Below are 21463 nucleotides of genomic sequence, written 5' to 3'. Positions count from 1 at the left end.
AGCAGAGCACAGAAGCAAAGATTTTAAGAGGAAAGAAGACATCTGAAGGCAACACCACCCTAAACCACAGGTTAGATCAGCGTTTAGGACCTGACGTTAGCCCTCGCCCATCATGCACGGGCGTTCATTGCAGAAGGGGAGTTTACTGGGGAAGGGGGGATTCATTGTGGAAGGGTGCTGCAGGTCCCTAGCTCCCAACTCAGTAACCTCTTTCCCTTGCCGGACTCCTGGAGGAGAAGCGGAGCCTGAGGGATTGGGGGCGGGGGTCCGGGTGGTGGAGGTGAGACATTAGAGACATTGAGCGCACCCTGGGAGGCTGGACCAGTCCTGCCCTGGACTGACATGCCCCAGAAGACTCCTGCCCATTGGGTTTCTATGGTCGGGGGTTAGCTCTGATGGGGTGGCGAATGGGGAAGTGTCAATGCCTCCAGAGCTGCCGATTGTCCTGTAAAGAGTGGCGTTTGGCTCTCGGTTATGCTTCTAACAGCTACTTTTCAGAAGTGGAAACAGCTGGCACTCCTCCTCCAGTGCTGGCTGTAGGAACAAGAGGGGAGGGATAGAGGACGCCCTAACAGTGGCCTTCCCATACCACCTACCACCCCCACCCTCACCCCGCAGGCTGCAGGGCTGGCATGCTCCGTGCAAGACCAGAGACACTGATGCTCCTAGGAGCTCTTCTGACTGGACCCCTGGATCCAGCGGGCAAGTATCAGGCTCCTCTAGCGGCGGGGTGTTCCCCAGGATCCCCTGGGAGGTGGGGAGGACAGAGGTGCGGCAAGCGGCTCCCTGAGTGAGACTGGAAGGTCATTTCGCCGCGCAGCTCAGCGGGATGGGAAACTTCTCAGTGCGGCCGGACACTTGGGTCCCGTTAGGGGCGCTCCGTGAGCTGGGGAAGGACTGGCCAAGGCCTTTGTTGCCAGGGAGGGGTAGCTGGGAGCGTAGTGCTGAGGCGGCCCTTCTCTGTGCCCACAGGCAGTCAGGACGCACTCTCACTGCCCTGGGAAGTGCAGCGCTATGACGGCTGGTTTAACAACCTGAGGCATCACGAGCGTGGCGCTGTTGGTGCGTTCTGCGGGCTCGGGTGTGCTGGGGCCGTGGCTCGCGAAGGTCAGGGGCGCGGGAGGCCCTGAGAGGAGAATATGCGGGGAACACGCGCCCAGCAGCTCAGCTGCCGACACAGCGCACTCTTACGCGCTCCTGGGCCCAAGAGACCCTTGCGAGAAGGTTCTGTCAGTGAAGGGGGATGGGGGTTGAGGGAGGCTTAGGGCGAGGTTTGGGTGATCCTTGGGGATGGAGTGCTTAGACAGAGCCCCACTCCCTGCCTCCGCAGGCTGCCGGTTGCAGCGCCGAGTACCAGCCAATTACGCCGACGGTGTGTATCAGGCTCTGCAGGAGCCGCAGCTGCCCAACCCGCGCCGGCTCAGCGATGCAGCCACGAACGGCACAGCTGGGCTGCCGTCGCTCCGCAACCGCACCGTACTGGGGGTCTTCTTTGGTGAGGGCAAAGGGGGAGACCAGTGGGGTTGATCTGGCGCTCTGCTCAGCCTTGGGGAGGGGCCAGATCCCCTCTGCGAGTCCACAGGAGACCCATCCAAGACTCCCAACCACCACTTCCTCTCTCTTGAGATAAGCAGCACTTCAAGACTGCCTTCATCTCGGAGAGATTTGGGATGTTGATACAGAGATATTCACTCCCCTTTCTCTTACGCCTTACTCCAAACTAGGGGTGTCACTGGACCCCCATTATGGCTCTTGGGAACTGAGCTCCCCAGCCACCGCTCTCCTCACCATGTGTTTGTAACCATCTTACCTCTCCCTAGTCCAGAGGGAGGAGGACTGACTTGGGGTACTCCTACATAAATTATATCATTTTGATTCTCACAACAGCTTTATGAATTGGATAGGAAGGGAACTCACTATAGTCTCACTTTGCAGATTAGAAAATTGAGGCTCCCTGGGGTTAACCTGCAGAGCTGGTGGTGGAGCTGGCACTGGGACCTCTGTCTTTTGGCACCTGAGGACCCTTGGAGGCCGCCCAGGCCGTGGGGAGAGCGCGATTCGGACGGTTTGTCACCTATTTGCACCCCATGCCCGCAGGCTACCATGTTCTTTCCGACGTGGTGAGCGTGGAAACGCCCGGCTGCCCCGCCGAGTTCCTCAACATCCGCATCCCGCCCGGAGACCTCGTGTTCGACCCCGACCAGCGCGGGGACGTGGTGCTGCCCTTTCAGAGGAGCCGCTGGGACCCCAAGACCGGACGGAGCCCCAGCAACCCCCGAGACCTGGTGAGGAGGGGAAGGCGGCAGGAAGGGGCCGCACCCCAGTCGGTTGGGACCCAGGCTGCGGGCCTGGCAGGGCCTGGCGGGGAGGGGCGCCCACTTCCCAGCCGCGGACAACCGCCAGGCCCCGGCCTTCCCTGGCCTGCCGCCGCCCACCCCCTCCTCGCCCCCTTACACCCCATCTCACCCGCCGCGTGGCCCGCAGACCAACCAGGTGACGGGCTGGCTGGACGGCAGCGCCATCTATGGCTCATCGCACTCCTGGAGCGACGCGCTGCGGAGCTTCTCCGGGGGACAGCTGGCGTCAGGGCCCGACCCCGCCTTCCCCCGAGACTCACAGAAGCCCCTGCCAATGTGGGCGGCGCCCGACCCCGCCACCGGGCAGAGCGGGCCCAGGGGGCTGTACGGTGAGGCCGCCGGGGCGGGACGGGACCGGCTGGGGGTCTGCGAGTGTGGGCTCCCCCGATCACGCTACCGCTCATCTCTTCCCCTGCGCCCCCACGTCGGATGCAGCCTTCGGGGCGGAGCGAGGGAACCGGGAGCCCTTCCTGCAGGCGCTGGGTCTGCTCTGGTTCCGCTATCACAACCTGTGCGCGCAGAGGCTGGCCCGCCAGCACCCAGACTGGGGGGACGAGGAGCTGTTCCAGCACGCGCGCAAGAGGGTCATCGCCACCTACCAGGTCAGCCGTCCGCGCCCCGCGACGTCTCCCCTCCCGCGAGCAAGTCCACGGGAGACTCCGCTGCCCCACGGAGCTCCCCATCTGTGGACAACCTCCACCCAGAAACCCCTCCCCAGACAGCCGAGGTCTAGGGAAGCCCCAGTAAATGATAGGGAGGCACAGCGCTGTTTAGAGGAGAAATCTGGCTGGTGATTATTATTTATCACCTCCCAACCCCCTGCTCCCCTAAATGTCCTGGTTCCTTGAGGAGGCAGGCCTCACACCGCTCCTGTTTGAGTTGCTTCTCCCATGACTGACCCTGCCTGGTCCTCATCTCCACCTGGAAGTCGTCCTTGGGCTCAGACCCTTCCAGGCCCCGCCCCATCCAACTGGAGCCTCCCCTCGCCTCTCTCTGCCCCTCAGAACATCGCTGTGTATGAGTGGCTGCCCAGCTTCCTGCAGAAAACACCCCCGGAGTATACAGGTGAGGGAGTGGGGGGTGGGAGGGGACCTGTGTTGAGAATCCTGAGGGGACAGGAGACAGGTGGGTGTGATGGGAGGATGTGGAGGCAAGGAGCCTATCTCCCTATCATCTCCATCTCCTTCCTGCAGGATACCGTCCTTTCCTAGACCCCAGCATCTCCCCGGAATTTGTGGTGGCCTCTGAGCAGTTCTTCTCTACCATGGTGCCCCCTGGCGTCTACATGAGGTGAGGGAGGGGCTGGCAGAGAGGGGGCATCACACCAAGAAAGGTGAAGAATGAACTGCCTTGGAGGCTGGGGCCTTTCACACTCCTTTGCAGTTTCACTGGAGAATGGGAAGCAAAAATTTGGGGCCCTGAAACAGAACCCTGGGGTAAGATGTGTGGGCTTAGTAGGGAAATCTCCCCAGCTCTCCTAAGGGCTGAAATTTGGTTGCTGGGTGTAGGATTTGTCCAGCAGCTGAGTCATTCCCTTCCCTCCTCTCTCCACCCTACCTGGACTAGGAGCGCATACTATCTTCAGTAAACACACATTGCCAAATGTCTGCCATGTTCAAGGAAGTTCCTGGGCCGCTGCTCAATCCTATGAACCCCCACTGAGTCCCTCAGCCCACTCAATCCCATCCTTGACTCTTCTCTGAATTCCCTCATCACATCCTTTGTTCTCCATTTCAGAAATGCCAGCTGTCATTTCCGGAAGGTCCTGAACAAGGGTTTTCAAAGCTCCCAAGCTCTCAGAGTCTGCAACAACTACTGGATTCGGGAGGTCAGACTGGGGTCAGGGTCACGGGAAGATGGGTCAAGGTCAGTCTTCACACAGGCTGGGAAAAGCAACAATCCCAGTTCTTGGGTGTTGCTACCCCAGGTTCATGGGAGATGAAGGATAGAGGAAATTATCCGGGGACAACAGCTCAAGAGAGGCTGGAACTGGCCAAGGGCTCTTTGTCCTGGGGTACTAAAGTGGCCCAGGCTGAGAGAGACTGAGTTTTGGGTAGGGGCCCTAGAGCCTATCTTGAGTGCATTGTTTACTTCCAGAACCCCAATCTGAACAGTACCCAGGAGGTGAATGAGCTGCTGCTGGGAATGGCCTCCCAGATTTCGGAGCTGGAGGACAGGATAGTGGTTGAAGATCTGAGGGGTGAGCTCAGAGCCAGAAGGGGTGGATGGCAAGGGGCCAGGAAGCCTGAGGATCTTTCTGGGTTCATCAACAGCAGAACTAGGGCACCCACGATGCAGGAACACAGATACAAACAGAGATTTCAAGGAGTCATAAGAAGAAAATGAACTTTGAACTTTTTTTTTTTGCTTAATTTACAGTTTTGTGTTGCTTTTATTTTAAATTAACTGTGAGTATTGATGGGGGGGTGGTACCACAATCTCTTTGGTGCTTAGTTAGGTCTCTAAATTTTTTCATTCAGCCCTGTCTTGAAATTAGGGAGGCATAGGACAGGGTTTTTTCTTTTTTTTGAGACGGAGTCTTGCTCTGTCGCCCAGGCTGGAGTGCAGTGGCGCGATCTCGGCTCACTGCAAGCTCCGCCTCCCGGGTTTACGCCATTCTCCTGCCTCAGCCTCCTAAGTAGCTGGGACTACAGGCGCCCGCCACCTCGCCCGGCTAGTTTTTTGTATTTTTTAGTAGAGACGGGGTTTCAGTGTGTTAGCCAGGATGGTCTCGATCTCCTGACCTCGTGATCCACCCGTCTCGGCCTCCCAAAGTGCTGGGATTACAGGCTTGAGCCACCGCGCCCGGCCAGGACAGGGTATTTACTGCTTGGTGACTAGAACAGTCTTGAGTCTTAGAGGAGGGGTCTTACTGGAAAAACTGGCCCCGATCATATATGGTGACACTGTGTGGTCACCACACAATGGTCAGCATGGGCACAGATCTCATGTGGATCGCTGGGGTAGCCAGGAAGGAAGAACCATAGTGCTAATAGTTGGATACAAGGCTGCAGGGCAAAAAAGGGTGGAGAGGACAAAGCCCAAAGTCTGCTCTTCTCTCCTCTTCAGATTACTGGCCTGGCCCTGGCAAATTCTCCCGTACAGACTATGTGGCCAGCAGCATCCAGCGTGGCCGAGATATGGGGCTGCCCAGCTATAGCCAGGCCCTGCTGGCCTTTGGGCTGGACATCCCAAGGAACTGGAATGATCTCAACCCTAATGTGGATTCCCAGGTCAGGAATACTAATGATAATAATGGCAGCTCAAGCTTTCCTATGGCAATACTGTTCCAAACCTTTACATATGTTGACTCATTTAGTCTACATAATAATATCATAAGGTACATATAATAATTTTTCCCATTTTACTGATGACATAGTTGGTAAATGGTAGAGGCAGGACTTAAATTCAGCCATATGATTCCAGAATCTATTTCTAACCACTGCATTGTACCATTCCTGCAGGGTGGCTTCTGGGTTGGGTGCCATTGTCCTGTTGCTACAGGGTCCCACTCCAAGGGCTGGGTGCCCCTGAAGCTGCTAATCATTGAGGTCAGGCAGGCTGGTGATGGTCACAGGATACGTTCCTCGGGCACCTGACTGTGGTCTTACCATGGGTAGGGACACACTGATCCTTCCACCAGACTTGTCCTGCCTGAGGGGGCTTGCCTAGGAAGAGGAAATCAGGCCTGAGCAGCAAGCCAGGCAGTTGCTGGGGTCCTGTGTCCCAGGGATGGGGCAACAGTGGCTGCCCTCCTCAGCAAACATACACTCACCCCTTATCTTCTGTGGTGCCCCAGGTGCTGAAGGCCACAGCTGCCCTGTACAACCAGGACCTATCCCAGCTAGAGCTGCTCCCTGGGGGGCTCCTGGAGAGCCATGGGGACCCTGGACCCCTGTTCAGCGCCATTGTCCTCGACCAGTTTGTACGTCTGCGGGATGGTGACCGCTACTGGTTTGAGAACACCAGGAATGGGTAAGGCTTGCCTGGGTCCCCACCTCAGATTCCTCCTCAGCCTGGGCCCTAGACCTTCTGTCTGGCCTTAGACAGCCCTTATGAGCCCTTGATTCCTAGTCAGTCCACCACACCCTTCCTAACCCCTCTGGGTCTCTTTTTCTTTTCTTTTCTCTTTCTTTCTTTTTCTTTTTCTTTCTTTCTTTTTTTTTTTTTTTTGAGACAGAGTCTAGCTTTGTCACCCAGGCTGGAGTGCAGTTGCGTGATCTTGGCTCAATGCAACATCCACCTCCCAGGTTCAAGTGATTCTCCTGCCTCAGCCTCCCGAGTAGCTGGAATTACAGGCATGCACCAACATGCCCAGCTACCTTTTTTTTTTTTTTTCAGTAGAGACGGGGTTTCACCATGCTGGTCAGACTGGTCTCGAACTCCTGACCTCAAGTGATCCACTCCACTCACCTTGGCCTCCCAAAGTGTTGGGATTACAGGCATGAGCCACTGCACCTGGCCCCTCTGGGTCTCTTTTCTCACCTGGCTCCTTGGGTCTGGGGTTGCTGGAGGCCTGCATCCCCTTCCCATCCCAGTGACTTCTACTTCCTCCAACTTAGGCTGTTCTCCAAGAAGGAGATTGAAGAAATCCGAAATACCACCCTGCGGGACGTGCTGGTCGCTGTTATCAACGTTGACCCCAGTGCTCTGCAGCCCAATGTTTTTGTCTGGCATAAAGGTGAGTGCCCTGGGAGAACACAAGTGAGTGACAGTGGCCAGAGAAGGATCAAGATTGAGGGTGTGGTGGAATCACTTGGTGCTGTCCAGGGAGCCAGGCACCTTCTGTGTTGGGCTAGGAGGCCTGCATTTGGCTGGCTCCCACACCAGGGACCTCAACGAGCACACAAGTTGCACCCTACAGTCAACAAGGGGTGGATGGGGTAGATGCCAAGAAACAGGATGTGGATGGGGACTTTGTGAGGGAGACAGTTTCAGGGAGGTGGGCCCGGGGAAGACAGATGATACCTTGATCCTTTATAGGTTAGAGGGGAAAGAGGTCTGGCCATGCAGTGGGATCCTCAGACTTTGAGATCTTCCATGCCCTCTCCCTCAGGTGCACCCTGCCCTCAGCCTAATCAGCTCACAACCAGCGACCTGCCCCAGTGTGCACCCCTGACTGTGCTTGACTTCTTTGAGGGCAGCAGCCCTGGTTTTGCCATCACCATCATTGCTCTCTGCTGCCTTCCCTTAGGTGAGCTCTTAGGCAGCCTCTCTGCAGACTGGCCCTGCCCCTTGTTTCCCGCTGGCCTGAGGGGCTGGCTATTTGGTACCGTTTCAGACCAGGCTCAAGGAACCTCTGGAAGGGAGGGGCCATAGCCGAAGCCACAGTGAAGCTCTAGGCAAGGAGCTCCCTCCTCACTGGCTCCTTCTGATCCCTTTCAGTGAGTCTGCTTCTCTCTGGAGTGGTGGCCTATTTCCGGGGCCGAGAACGCAAGAAACTACAAAAGAAAGGCAAAGAGAGCGTGAAGAAGGAAGCAGCCAAAGATGGAGTGCCAGGTGAGAAGGGGCTGGGCAGAGGAGGGAGAAGGGAGCGGGGAGGGGAGAGACAGGAGTCTGGGAAAAAGAACCAAGTTACAGAGTGAGAGGAAAGCCAGGGCGCCTTTAGGGTCTTCACAGTGGAATTGACCTGAAGGCAGGGACCTGGGGACATCTACTGAACTACCCGGCCCAATCCTCCCTTCCCCAGCGATGGAGTGGCCAGGCCCCAAGGAGAGCAGCAGTCCCATCATCATCCAGCTGCTGCCAGACAGGTGTCTGCAGGTCCTGAACAGGCGTCTCACTGTGCTCCGCGTGGTCCAGCTGCAGCCTCTGCAGCAGGTCAACCTCATCCTGTCCAGCAACCGAGGATGCCGCACCCTGCTGCTCAAGATCCCCAAGGAGTATGACCTGGTATGGCTCGTCCTGCCTCCCCTGCCTGGGCTGCCCTCACACGACTCCATTATCACAAGCGAGGCCACCTCAGCTATAGACCTCACCTATGACAGCTGCTGCTGGGGAGAGGGGCTCCTTTCAGAGGCCCCCAGACTCAACCCGGCCCCCTTCGGTCACACACCTGGCCCCAGCCTGGATGGATGGGAAGGAGCTTTTCTGCCCTCCCCTCAACCCAAGATCCGTTGAGGGGAGGCTGAAGCAGAAGGTCCAGCAAGCTCCCTGCGTCGGTGCCGCCTTCCTCCCACCCAGGTGCTGCTGTTTAGTTCTGAAGAGGAACGGGGCGCCTTAGTGCAGCAACTACGGGACTTCTGTGTGCGCTGGGCTCTGGGCCTCCATGTGGCTGAGATGAGTGAGAAGGAGCTATTGAGGAAGGCTGTGACAAAGCAGCAGCGGGAACGCATCCTGGAGATCTTCTTCAGACACCTTTTTGCTCAGGTGCCAGGATCTGTGCCTTTTGGAGATGGGCCCAGCCCCAGAAATGGAGGAAACTTGGGCTGGATAGAACACCCTGTGGGTGAACTAAGCTTCCACTCTGTGGCCTGGAGAGAAATAGTCTTGCGTGAATCCTGGCATTGCCACTTTACTTAGCCCTGTGACCTTAGGCAAGTCACATTATCACTGTTCTGTATCTCTGTTTCCTCATCTATAAAACAGTGATGAAAACTGTATCCATCCCACTGCATTGTTGTGAGGATTCGGTGAGATCGTCTACATGCGTGGTCCACAGAGGTTGGGCCCTGGACCCAAGGGCATCAGCCTCACCTGGGAACATGTTAGAAAAGCACCTACCTAGTCAGACTGAACCAGGAACTCTGTGGGTGGGGCCTGGCAATCTGTGTTTTAACAAGCTCTCCAGATGATTCGGATACACTCTTATGTTTGAAAAACATTGTTTTATGTACAGTGCTTATTGGCCCAAGTGCTGGGTCAGTTGTAGGCATTTAACAAATGGTTGTGGCCAGGTGCAATGGCTCATGCCTGTAATCCCAGCACTTTGGGAGGCCGACGTGGGCAGATCACCTAAGGTCAGGAGTTTGAGACTAGCCTGGCCAACATGGTCAAACCCCATCTCTACTAAAAATACAAAAATTAGCTGGGCATGGTGGTGGGCACCTGTAATCCCAGCTACTTGGGAGGCTGAGGCAGGAGAATCGCTTGAACCCCGGTGGCAGAGGTTGCAGTGAGCCGAGATCCTGCCGCTGCACTCCAGACTAGGTGACAGAGCAAGACTCCATCTCAAACAAACAAACAAACAAAAAACAATAAATGGTTGTCACATGTGACTTTTAAACATTTTGCACAATGGACAAATCATAGGCACATGGCAGCCTTATCTGAATTGGCAAGAGAGCACAGCCCCAGCCCCTTCCTGCCTGTCTACCATCATGTCTCTACACCTTCTGTCCCCAGTGTAGGCTTTCTCACTTTTCATTCCCCTCAACTTTGCACTTCCCCTTCCATACCCCAGCACCATGCTCACTGTATGAAGTTTCCGATTCTTGGGCCCAGGGAGAAATGGGCAGGCTGCTAGAGATTTGATTCCCCCATCTCTAGGACAACAGAGGCCCCAGTCAATATATCTAAGGATCAGGAGAACCTTCAGGGTTCAGCCTTTCTGATTTGGACTTTGGGGAGATGTAAAGGGTCACTGAACTTCTTCCAGCATAGGCTTCACCTCCTTCTCTTTCCCTCCCTCTGCTGCTGCCCAAGTGCAGGTGCTGGACATCAACCAGGCCGACGCAGGGACCCTACCCCTGGACTCCTCCCAGAAGGTGCGGGAGGCCCTGACCTGCGAGCTGAGCAGGGCCGAGTTTGCCGAGTCCCTGGGCCTCAAACCCGAGGACATGTTTGTGGATTCGATGTTCTCTCTGGCTGACAAGGATGGCAATGGCTACCTGTCCTTCCGAGAGTTCCTAGATATCCTGGTGGTCTTCATGAAAGGTAGGGGGCTGGGAGGTGGCAGGCTATCCAAGAATCTAGGGATCTTTCAGCAAGGAGATGACCTGCATCCCCTTTTCTCTTCCCAGGCTCCCCAGAGGATAAGTCCCGTCTAATGTTTACCATGTATGACCTAGATGAGAATGGCTTCCTCTCCAAGGACGAATTCTTCACCATGATGCGGTATGGGGTGTGCCTTTCTAATCCTGAGACTTCCTGGTGTGTTTCAAACAGGAAAACAGGTTGAGTCAGAGGAGGGCTGGCAAAGAAGCTATGTGGTCATCTGTGTTGAGAGGTGGCCTAGACACTACATCCTAAACTCTCAGAGCATCCACCTTTAAATGTTTACCTGACTGGCTTCTGCCTCTGGGAGAGTCTCTGTCTGGACTGTCAACACCAGCCAGAAAAGTCTCCCTGGTTAAAAAACAAAAATGAAAACCCAACACCAATATGGCCAACAACAAAAATCCACGAATCCCTTTTGGGTGCCCTTGGATCTTTGTGAACTCTTTTACAGCATGCCCAACACTGTGCTTTACCCAATGAAACAGTGAATGGATGACCTTGGTCGCTGCTCAAATATTCATCACCATGATAGGAAGAGAAACGTGGAAGGCTTCTCCATATTCCAACCATTCTTTCTTCCTGCATCTTAAGCCATTTCTAGTTTTGTTGTGCCGATAAAAAAAACAGCTTTGTGCTTCTCATTCCTGAAGACAGTGAATGTGTCAGTAACACAGCTCGCCTCCACGCCATAAGGGCTGGGCTTGTTCCCTGTTGAATCCAGCTTCTCCACACTGTGATTGGCACAGTGCAGGCATTTGATACATAACTGAGTAAGACAAAATGAAATAAGTGAGCAAATGAATACAAAGTATAGATGTAACAGCCCACATTATTGTAATTTTTCTATCCTGTTAAGCCTTAACATTGCGTTAAGCATTCGCCTTAACTGCTATATTCCTCATATAGTCCAGATACCCTGACTGGACAAGGGCTTCTGAAAGGGCAAAGCTATTGCAGTCTGTAGTTCGCTGGGTATGTCATTGCAGGCCCAGCCCCAGGTGAGGCTCAAGGGAATCTAGGAGAGGGTCCCTGCCTCCAAGGGCTGAGTTCCCACCTTCTTTGTTTGTTTGTTTTGAGACAGAGTCACTCTGTCACCCAGGCTGGAGTGCAGTGCCATGATCTCAGCTCACTGCAACCTATGCCACCCAGGTTCAAGTGATTCTCCTGCCTCAGCCTCCCAAGTAGCTGAGATTACAGGTGTGAGCCACCAAGTCCAGCCAATTTTTGTATTTTTAGTACAGATGGGATTTCACCGTGTTGGCCAGGCTAGTCTCAAACTACTGACCTCAGGTGATCAGCCCGCCTCAGCCTCCCAAAGTGCGGGGATTACAGGTGTGGGCCGCCGCACCTGGCGAATTCCCACCTTCTTGTCCTGTAACTCAGTGTGTATCTTGCTTACTGTTGGAGGGACGATGTTTTTAATGTGATGGCTGTGCTCACTGTGTTGTACCGGCCCAGCATGGCACAGCATTGCTGCCGGACCTACACAAACTTGCATAGTGTGTCTGTTTCTGTCCCGAGGCACAAGCTGTGAATAGAGCTTGGCTATTGCAGGTGCCACTGTGGGTGCTGTCAGGTTGGGCATGGAGACATTCCCGCCTGTGCCCAGGGTGTTGGCACAAGGAAGCAGTGGCATTGCAGCTAGGTCCCCTCCCTGGCACCCTGCTGCCTGGTGCCCCCACTGGACTATGAAAGGGGGAGCCCAGGGGTGATGTGGGAGGCATCAACAAAAGAGAGTGGACAGAGAGCCTGCCACAAGAGAGGGCCATGCACACCCTGGACACAACCCTGCACTCAGTGGACTATCTTCCCAGTTGTAGGTGCCCCCTGTTTGAGGGCTGCTTTCTCTAATTGGTCAAGGTCACTTTCAATTCTGTTCTGCCTTTTGAGTCCATGGCCACCCCACCCAGCTTAGTGTCAGCTGCAGGCTGGATGAGTGCCTTCTCAGTGCCATTTCCCGGGTCACTGGTAACCACATTAGATAATCCAGGGCCTGCCCCACCCTGAACCTACCCAAGCCTGACCTTGCTGGGTGACAGGCTGCTGTGTCTCTGGTCCTCCTCCAGGTCTTTCATCGAGATCTCCAACAACTGCCTGTCCAAGGCCCAGCTGGCCGAGGTGGTGGAGTCCATGTTCCGGGAGTCGGGATTCCAGGACAAGGAGGAGCTGACATGGGAGGATTTTCACTTCATGCTGCGGGACCATGACAGCGAGCTCCGCTTCACGCAGCTCTGTGTCAAAGGTGGAGGTGGAGGTGGTGAGTGTGTGAGGAATGGTTGGTGTCAGGGAGGGGGGCATGTCCTCAAAATGAGAGTTCCCGGTGGGCAGGGCCCAGGGCTTATTCTTTTCTGAGTCCTTGGTACCTAGTACAGAACCAAGCACATGTAATTGGGGTGGCACATGTAGGTGTGCAAGTTGTCTACTGCACAGGGATGCCCACTGAGATCAAGGAGCAGGTTGAAATCTATCCGACACACTGCTCAAAGCCACGGACATTGGTCTAGGATGTATCTGGCCAGAAGAAGAGGCATTGTTTCTTTTACTCAAAGGACCTGCAGGGTTGCATCCACCTAAGAGGACATTCCCTTTCTTGCGCAAAGTTGTTACATTGTCTGCCCTGTGCACAGTGAGTGCTTAGTGTGGGGAAGGAGGGAAACAGGACTGGAGTCAGAGATCTGGACATGACTTTCCCAGAAGGGAGGAGGGTACAGTCTCCCATCCTACCCCACTGCCCTTGTGAGGAAGCCAGTCCTGCCTCTTGTTCTCTTCTCTAGGTATTAGAGATATCTTTAAACAAAACATCAGCTGTCGAGTCTCATTCATCACTCGGACACCTGGGGAGCGGTGAGCAGGAATGGGGCTCTGGCGGGCTGGCCTGGTTGAGCCCCCTGCAGAGAAATGAAGGGAGTAGGACTGGCTGATCAGCCTCGGGTAAAATCAGGCATTTGCCCTTTGAAAGTAGCTCTTGGTAGCACAAAAATTCCAGCTGCCTCTCTCACCCTATGCTGCTCGGATGCTTGGCTCTCTCCCTGCCACTCCAGGCCAGAATCATTCTACAAAACAAATCATGAGATCCTATTAATTCATTTTGCACCTTGCCCCCTGCCTGGTCCCAGGAGCCACTCCCTACCTCTACCCCATGCTCTGACCTGGGAGTTCTTCTCCTGGCTGCAAAGACAAGGGGAGAACAGCCCCATTTCTTTTTCTCAGCTCCCACCCCCAGGGACTGGGGCCACCTGCCTCAGGAGCCCCAGAGCTGGGAGGCCCTGGACTGAAGAAGAGGTTTGGCAAAAAGTGAGTGTTTCCCAAATCCCTGGGCCCAAAGAGACATGGAGAGAAGTCTCAGGGTCCCTAGGCCCCATCTACATATCCTTGACATATAAGGGACCATCCTGAGTCTCATTCCATTCTTGTTCCTGACCTGACTGGGGGGTTATAGCGTTGAATGACTGTTCATCCTCTTCCAACCTCTGCACCCCGTTCTTCAGGCAAGGGTCCTGGCTCAGCAGAATGATAGTAAGGGGTCTCTTGGCTCCTGCCTGCTTTGGGCACAGCCTTGAGGCCTGTGCTGGGATCAGGAAGAAAGAAGGATAGAACAGACAGGAGGAGGGGGAGTAGCAGGGAGACAGCGAGTGGGTGGATGGAGCAAAGGTGGAAGTCAAGGGTTGGAGGAGTAAGAAGTCCGCAGATTGCTTTTTTCCCTTCATCTGTTGTGGCCCATCCTGATGCCTGCCCGATCCCCAGGTCACCTTTCATGGGGTGGCATTAAGGGAAGGCCAGAGGGCCCTTGCCACACCGCTGCCCCACCTCCCCTTGCTATAGGGCAGCGGTGCCCATTCCCCGGCTGTACACGGAGGCGCTGCAAGAGAAGACGCAGCGAGGCCTCCTAGCCCAAAAGCTGCAGCAGTACAAGCGCTTCGTGGAGAACTACCGGAGGCACATCGTGTGTGTCGCAATCTTCTCAGCCATCAGTGTCGGCGTGTTTGCAGATCGTGCTTACTGTAAGAGTTCCAGGCTATGGGCAGTGGGCAGGGAGCAGGCCCCGACCCTTGGAGTGGAGTGAAAAGCCCTCTGATCCTAAGAGTCTGCATAGGAGAGCCCAGGGCTCAGGACCCTGGCCTCTTGTGCCGAGCTGATCTAACCTCACTCCGGCCCCAGACTATGGCTTTGTCTCGCCACCCTCGGGCATTGCACAGACCACCCTCGTGGGCATCATCCTGTCGCGGGGCACGGCGGCCAGCGTCTCCTTCATGTTCTCCTATATCCTGCTCACCATGTGCCGCAACCTCATCACCTTCCTGCGAGAGACTTTCCTCAACCGCTATGTGCCCTTTGACGCCGCGGTGGACTTCCACCGCTGGATCGCCATGGCTGCTGTTGTCCTGGCTAGTACGTGACTCCCAGGCTTTTTCCTCTTTGCTGCAGCACCCTGGGTTTAGTTGGGGGAAACAGTGGGGAGATGGAACTCCTTATACCTCCATCTCTCCTCCCCATGCCTCCTCTCCCTCGGGATCGGAGGCAGAGTCTGTCCTGGTTGGCATCTCTAACAGGGCCTGTCTCTTTCAGTTTTGCACAGTGCTGGCCACGCAGTCAATGTCTACATCTTCTCAGTCAGCCCCCTCAGCCTGCTGGCCTGCATATTCCCCAACGTCTTTGTGAATGATGGGTCAGTTCTGGGGAAGGTTTCTCCTGGGACTCACAGGGCGGGCCTAAGGGTATAATAGAAAAAGAAATCGGCAGAGCACAGTGGCTCACACTTGTAAGCCCAACAGTTTGGAAGGCTGAGGCAGGAGGATCGCTTGAGGCCAGGAGTTCCAGAGAAGCCTGAACAATAAAGTGAGACTCCATTTGTACAAAAAGTAAAAAGATTAGTGGGGCATTGTGGTGCACATCTGTAGTCCTGGCTACTTAGGAGGCTGAGGCAGGAGGATTGCTTGAGCCCAGGAGTTTGAGGTTGCAGTGAGCCATGATCAGTACCACTGCATTCCAGCCTGGGCAACAGAGCAAGACCCTGTCTTTAAAAAAAAAAAAGAAAAAGAAAAAGAAAAAAAGAAATCGACAGTCACAGACACTCAGCAAGAAGCTCAGTGCTAAGCTAGTCCCCTGGGGGAAGCTGAAAGGTAAACTTCTTGCCCTCAGGAAGGAAGCTGGCTGTGATTGGTCAGGAAAGGTGTTTGGGAGATGAAGTCAGAGACTCTTTCTCATATATGCCTGACACACAGCGTGCCATCTCTGCCTTCTATCCATTCACTGGGCAGACATTTATGGAGTGTGTCCCATGTGTCCACCCAGATGCCAGAATAGGGGTGTCAAGATACGTGCAGTCATTCAACAACTACTTACCGAGATTTGCTGTGTGCCTTGTGTTGTTCTAAGCCTAGGGATAGAGCAGTGAATGAAACAAAAATCTCTGCCCTATGGAGCTTACAGAATAATGAACCAGGGACTCAGGGAAGCAGGGGTCAACCACAGTAAGAGAGTTCAGGATAACGCAGAAGGAAAAATTGCTGAGTGCAGAGGGTGGAACCGTGGACGGCTGGGTGCCAAGTTCCTTGGAGGGATCCCTGACCATCTGGGTGGAGGCCCCATACCCTCAGCAGTCAGGGCCAGCAGGAAAGGAGTCATGCTGTGGTGTGACAGTGCTGGAGCCCCTCCTGCCCCAGCCAGAGGCTCAAGGTGCCTTTGCCCCCCAGGTCCAAGCTTCCCCAGAAGTTCTATTGGTGGTTCTTCCAGACCGTCCCAGGTAGGAAATGTGGGATCTGGGGGTTCTGTCTGAGGACTTCTGCTTTTGTCTCCATCTCTCTGTGAATACCCACTTGTCTATAGTGGCCATGGGGTCTGTTTCTAGCCTTCAGGACAAGCCCCAGCTCCATTCCCTCCAGGCAGTCTTTTCTGGGGGCCCTGGAGGGATGAGAGAGGAAGGAGGGCAGGATAGGGGAATGTGCCATTGTCTTTTCAGCCCAAGCTGAAGTCCTGAGACTACTCACTGGCCCTGTCCTCCTGCCCCCAGGTATGACAGGGGTGCTTCTGCTCCTGGTCCTGGCCATCATGTATGTCTTTGCCTCCCACCACTTCCGCCGCCGCAGCTTCCGGGGCTTCTGGCTGACCCACCACCTCTACATCCTGCTCTATGCCCTGGTGAGGGACTTCCCTGGGCCAGCCCATGGAGCAGGGAGCTCAGGATGGGACAGGAAGGTGAAGGAGGGAGACTTGGATCCAAGATCTCAGAATGAGACCTTGAGATTTAAGACCCCAGACCTTAGCCCTATCTCCCCGGCACAGGCCTACTGCCTGGGCAAGAGGGGGTGCTGGGAAGGGGCCTGGCTGGGCCTGAGCTGTACTAACTGGCCATGTCTCCAGCTCATCATCCATGGCAGCTATGCTCTGATCCAGCTGCCCACTTTCCACATCTACTTCCTGGTCCCGGCAATCATCTATGGGGGTGACAAGCTGGTGAGCCTGAGCCGGAAGAAGGTGGAGATCAGCGTGGTGAAGGCGGAGCTGCTGCCCTCAGGTACTAGGCCCTGCCTGACATGGGTTGGGAGTAACGGAGGCCAAATCTTCAGACGTGGGGAGACAGCTCACCAGGCCTCCTGACCCCATTACTGCCTCTGACTCTGTGTCCAAAAACAAACAAAAAAAAAACCACTCTCGGAGATTCCTGAAGGTTTCCTGATAGAAGTAGACCAGGAAGGGCTGTGCTTAGCTCCCTGGAGACTTGCAGATGGTGAGAAGTGACCCTGAGAAGAGGCGGCTGATGGTGCATACAGAGGGGTTTGAGGATGGGAAAGGCCCCCACACGTGTGACCTGGGTACAGGGAAGCGCAGGGCAGGAAGCCACATATGCCTGTCCCGTTCCTTCTCTCAGAGACAGACAGATGCCCAGATTGCCAGCCTGTTGTTGAGAGTCAGCGTTGGCCAAAGTCGGGATTGGTATCATCATAGAGGGTGGCAAAAGATGATTTTCTGTATCCCAGGACTGTCTAACCTTCAGGACTCACATTGTAAAAAAATTAATGTCACTGCAATATTATTTTAATTGAGATTACTTAGGGACAAAGTCTCAGCGTGGAGTTAGTATGCCTTTCTACTCTCCAGCACTTGCTAATCTCCTTTTTTTTAACAGAGAGATCAGGCCTGAGACTCAGCTATGGTCAGATAACAAACAGTATCCAGCTAAAATTTGGTAACAAAATATGTTGTTTTCTACATGGAACACATGATACTGGTTTTCCACTTACCTTAGCAATAAAGTTCCCTGCCAAGACAAATTGAATCGGAAAAGGTAGTTGATTTAAAGAAAAGCGTTAGATAGATGATAGTACAGGAGGTGTGTAGAAAGGTAACCCTCAAATGGAGGTTTGATAGCCACTGAGATGGTCCTTGGTGAGCCTGAGTCCTTTTACCCAGCAGGCTGGTATTCAAGGCAGTGCTGTGAGGACTGGGCCTTCCATGGGAAGAGGGAGTAGAGAGGAGGAGAGGGGCTGGAAGAGGGGAGCGGAGAAACCCAGCCCTTGCATTACCTGGAAAACAGAGAAGGGGACCCTCCTACTCCCAGCCCCAGGAGCCCCACCTGTTTAGACCATGTGACTACTCCCCAGGCCTCAGGCGTGTGGAAAGGACAGGCGCCTGTCAGTCCTCAGGTACCAGGAGCAGGCCTTCTGATCTGTGCTTTTCCCTGTCTATGACCTCCAGGAGTGACCTACCTGCAATTCCAGAGGCCTCAGGGCTTTGAGTACAAGTCAGGGCAGTGGGTGCGGATCGCTTGCCTGGCTCTGGGGACCACCGAGTACCACCCCTTCACACTGACCTCTGCGCCCCATGAGGACACACTCAGCCTGCACATCCGGGCAGCGGGGCCCTGGACCACTCGCCTCAGGGAGATCTACTCAGCCCCGAGGGGCAATGGCTGTGCTGGATACCCGAAGGTGCCTGTCACCGGGAACCCTGCTTTTGGGCCTCTGGCACTGGCAGAGGATCTCTACCCTTCCCCATCCTGAGACTAGAAGCTCCAGCCATCCCAAAGCCAGCCTGGGAGAGGACTGGGGTGCCTCAGAAAAGACTAGGATGTTCTGTATCCTCCATTTGCCTGTGTCTCCGTTTCTGGCCTCAGAGCTGGGGCAGGGCCAGGCTCATTTCATCTCCCCCTCTCTTGGCAGCTGTACCTTGATGGACCATTTGGAGAGGGCCATCAGGAGTGGCATAAATTTGAGGTGTCAGTGTTGGTGGGAGGGGGCATTGGGGTCACCCCCTTTGCCTCCATCCTCAAAGACCTTGTCTTCAAGTCATCCTTGGGCAGCCAAATGCTGTGTAAGAAGGTGAGCATCCCTCCCTCATTCATCAAATGGGGCATAGGTGGCCGAATTGTGTCCCCACATCACAGTGGTGGAGCATGAGAGAAAGTTCCTGGCTCCAGGACTGAGTCTGAAGGGGTCATTCTTACCCAGTGGTTGAGATGCCAAACTTGGAAGGACGGTGGTGGTGTAGCCAGATGGGCCTCTGCTAGGACCTGTCAGTTGGAAGCCTGGGATCAGGCTGGTGGGTCCTGCCACAGCTTCGGTGTCTGCAGGTGGTCTGGGGCTTTCCAGCCTCTCAGGTGAAGGCACCTGGGATGTAGGGAGGCTGAGCTGAGTCCTGAGCTGCAACCATGTGTCTCCAGATCTACTTCATCTGGGTGACACGGACCCAGCGTCAGTTTGAGTGGCTGGCTGACATCATCCGAGAGGTGGAGGAGAACGACCACCAGGACCTGGTGTCTGTGCACATCTACATCACCCAGCTGGCTGAGAAGTTTGACCTCAGGACCACCATGCTGGTATGTCAGGGCCCACCAGGCAGGGCAACTTGGTGGGCAGATGGATTGGCAGCATAAGGCAGGATGGCCTGGGCAGGTGGGTGGATGGCCAGGCTGAGCTGGCAGGAGGCACAGAGCTGGTGGCCCTGATCCTCAGCCTCCAGCTCCCTCCCCTCCCCAGTCTCTGTCTCCTGGGCTATGTGGGCTGGCTCGGGCTGAGTGCTGGCCCTAATTGTCTTTGGTCTGACCTGCCCCTGTGCCCCCAGTACATCTGCGAGCGGCACTTCCAGAAGGTGCTGAACCGGAGTCTGTTCACGGGCCTGCGCTCCATCACCCACTTTGGCCGTCCCCCCTTCGAGCCCTTCTTCAACTCCCTGCAGGAGGTCCACCCACAGGTCAGTCCCACTCCCTCCCACCCTGGGACTCTGGCCTTCCCCTGCCAGGACATCCTGGCCCGGAAGCACCCTGCCGTTCTGTTCTGAGCAGAGAACTCCACCCGCTTGCCTGGCCCTAGGATGGGGTCAGGTCTTAAAGGGGGACTTCCACCCCCTCCACCTTAAGCCTCCTCCTCAAGGCCTGGATTTGAAGCCCTGGTCATTCCAGCCAGGCTCAGGAAGCAGCTTTTTCCAAGGAGAGTGAGCACCTCCAGGCTGCAGGCCCCCCTCTCTCTCCAATCTCCTGACAGGTGCGCAAGATTGGGGTGTTCAGCTGTGGCCCTCCGGGAATGACCAAGAATGTAGAGAAGGCCTGTCAGCTCGTCAACAGGCAGGACCAAGCCCACTTCGTGCACCACTATGAGAATTTCTGAGCCCGTCCTCCCTGGCTGCTGCTGCCAGTACCCTGCCTTCCCTTCTGTGCACCTAACTTGCCCAACCCTATTGGCAATCTCTCCATCAGAATCCACTTTGGGCCTCAGTGGAGGACTGCAGAGCCCCTCCCAATATTGGGAGCAATATTGGCCCAGACAATTATACAGATGAGAAAAGGCAGGAGACTATGTTCTACAGTTGCAGTGCATGATGATCATAAGTCCACCTAGTTATCAACAGCGTTCCTGCAGCCCTCCAGCCTTCCTGCCCTTACCAAGTGCACAATCAGCCAGGATCTCCTAAAGAAGATAAAGACCACTCCCCACCCCAGCTCAAGCCATGGCGGGTGTGGCAAGCAAAGTGGGGAGGGGACAGTCCCTGCTTGTGACAAGTGTGGAGGTGAAGAGGTACAACAGTGCTTGTCTACAATGGCCCCCACATCTCCACAGAATCGATGCATTGCTTTGCTATTTGCTTGGCCCGACATTTGAGGGAGGAAGAGGCCAGGATACTCTGGCTGAGAATCTCCTCAGAGCCCAGTGCAGAAACCGTGATGCTTAGAACCTGGACAGCTCGACTGCCTCAACTCTGTCTCCAGGTCTTTTCCCTCTGGCTCCAAAAGGAGCAGCCCTACTTCTACCCCTTCCCACCCCCAAAGTGTCAGCAACCTTGAGGAGGGCACCAGGAAACAAAGATGCCTCCCCAACCCTGATATTCCTGATGTCACCAGTGACACCCACTGCCCTGACCCCTGGGCAGGCCCCTCTCTGCATCTACTGGAGTGGTCCCTGGGCTCTGGGGCTGAAGGATTCCAGCCTCTCTGCCAGATATTCAGAACTCGCTCTCAATTCCCCTCTTCCACATGAGTTGGGTGACCAGCTGTCCTAGTTTGCCCAGGACTCTCCCTGTTTTAGCACTGAAAGTCTCTTGCCCCAGGAAACCCCATCAGTCCCAGGCAGATTGGGACAGCTGGTCACCTTATGCAAGAGCCAGTCTGAAACATCCCCTCCATACTCAGCTCTTTAACTTTTCTTTTCGTTTTCCATCTGGCTCTTTCCTAAAAAGCTGAGCTGTAAAATATTTTACATCGACATATAATAAGTAATCATGTACATATTTTACCACGACCCAGGTCAAGACATAGAACATTTCAACATTTCCATCACCCCAGAAAGTTCCCTTGTACCCGCTTCCACTTAGTCTGACGTGATTTCTACCAAATCCGGTTTTGGTCATACTAAATGTACTCTTTTGAGATTGGCCTCTTTCACTCACCATAATGCTTTTGTAATTCATCCACGCTTTTGTGTGTATCAGCACTTTGTTCCTATTCCATTGTAGAGATGTACTCCAGCTTGTTTATTCTTCTGTTGATGGACATTTGGGTTGTTTCTAATGTTGAATGATTATGAATAAAAATGCTGTAAGTTTTCTTGTACCTATGTTTTGGTGGCCATCATGCACTCATTTTTCTTGAGTATGTATCTATGAGTGGAATTGCCGGGTCATACAGTTCTCCATCCAGTAGGACCTGTGGAGGGAGAGTTTCAGACCAGGTTTGTCTT

At 54.7% G+C, this 21463-nt stretch overlaps 1 protein-coding gene across 1 annotated transcript; it reads left to right on the top strand.

Moving 5' to 3' along the window:
• Positions 1 to 632: 632 nt before the first annotated feature.
• On the top strand, positions 633 to 21337 carry DUOX2 (dual oxidase 2). Its single transcript, XM_050797851.1, has 33 exons — positions 633 to 706; positions 977 to 1062; positions 1331 to 1495; positions 2098 to 2285; positions 2485 to 2686; positions 2793 to 2959; positions 3362 to 3422; positions 3551 to 3647; positions 4095 to 4185; positions 4455 to 4557; positions 5427 to 5590; positions 6157 to 6332; positions 6920 to 7038; positions 7414 to 7551; positions 7743 to 7856; positions 8047 to 8249; positions 8541 to 8726; positions 10007 to 10232; positions 10319 to 10412; positions 12362 to 12570; positions 13070 to 13139; positions 13506 to 13589; positions 14118 to 14296; positions 14454 to 14684; positions 14862 to 14961; positions 15989 to 16038; positions 16306 to 16433; positions 16656 to 16809; positions 17991 to 18223; positions 18455 to 18613; positions 18955 to 19110; positions 19356 to 19484; positions 19775 to 21337. The coding sequence occupies exons 1-33, from the start codon at positions 633 to 635 to the stop codon at positions 19895 to 19897; spliced, it is 4659 nt and encodes a 1552-aa protein (XP_050653808.1). The 3' UTR covers positions 19898 to 21337.
• Positions 21338 to 21463: the final 126 nt, after the last annotated feature.

Source organism: Macaca thibetana, chromosome 7 (genome assembly GCF_024542745.1).
Source record: "Macaca thibetana thibetana isolate TM-01 chromosome 7, ASM2454274v1, whole genome shotgun sequence".
In the NCBI taxonomy this organism is placed as follows: Eukaryota; Metazoa; Chordata; class Mammalia; order Primates; family Cercopithecidae; genus Macaca; species Macaca thibetana.
Note: the sequence above shows the minus strand (reverse complement) of the source record. Positions and strands in the feature narration are given on the sequence as shown.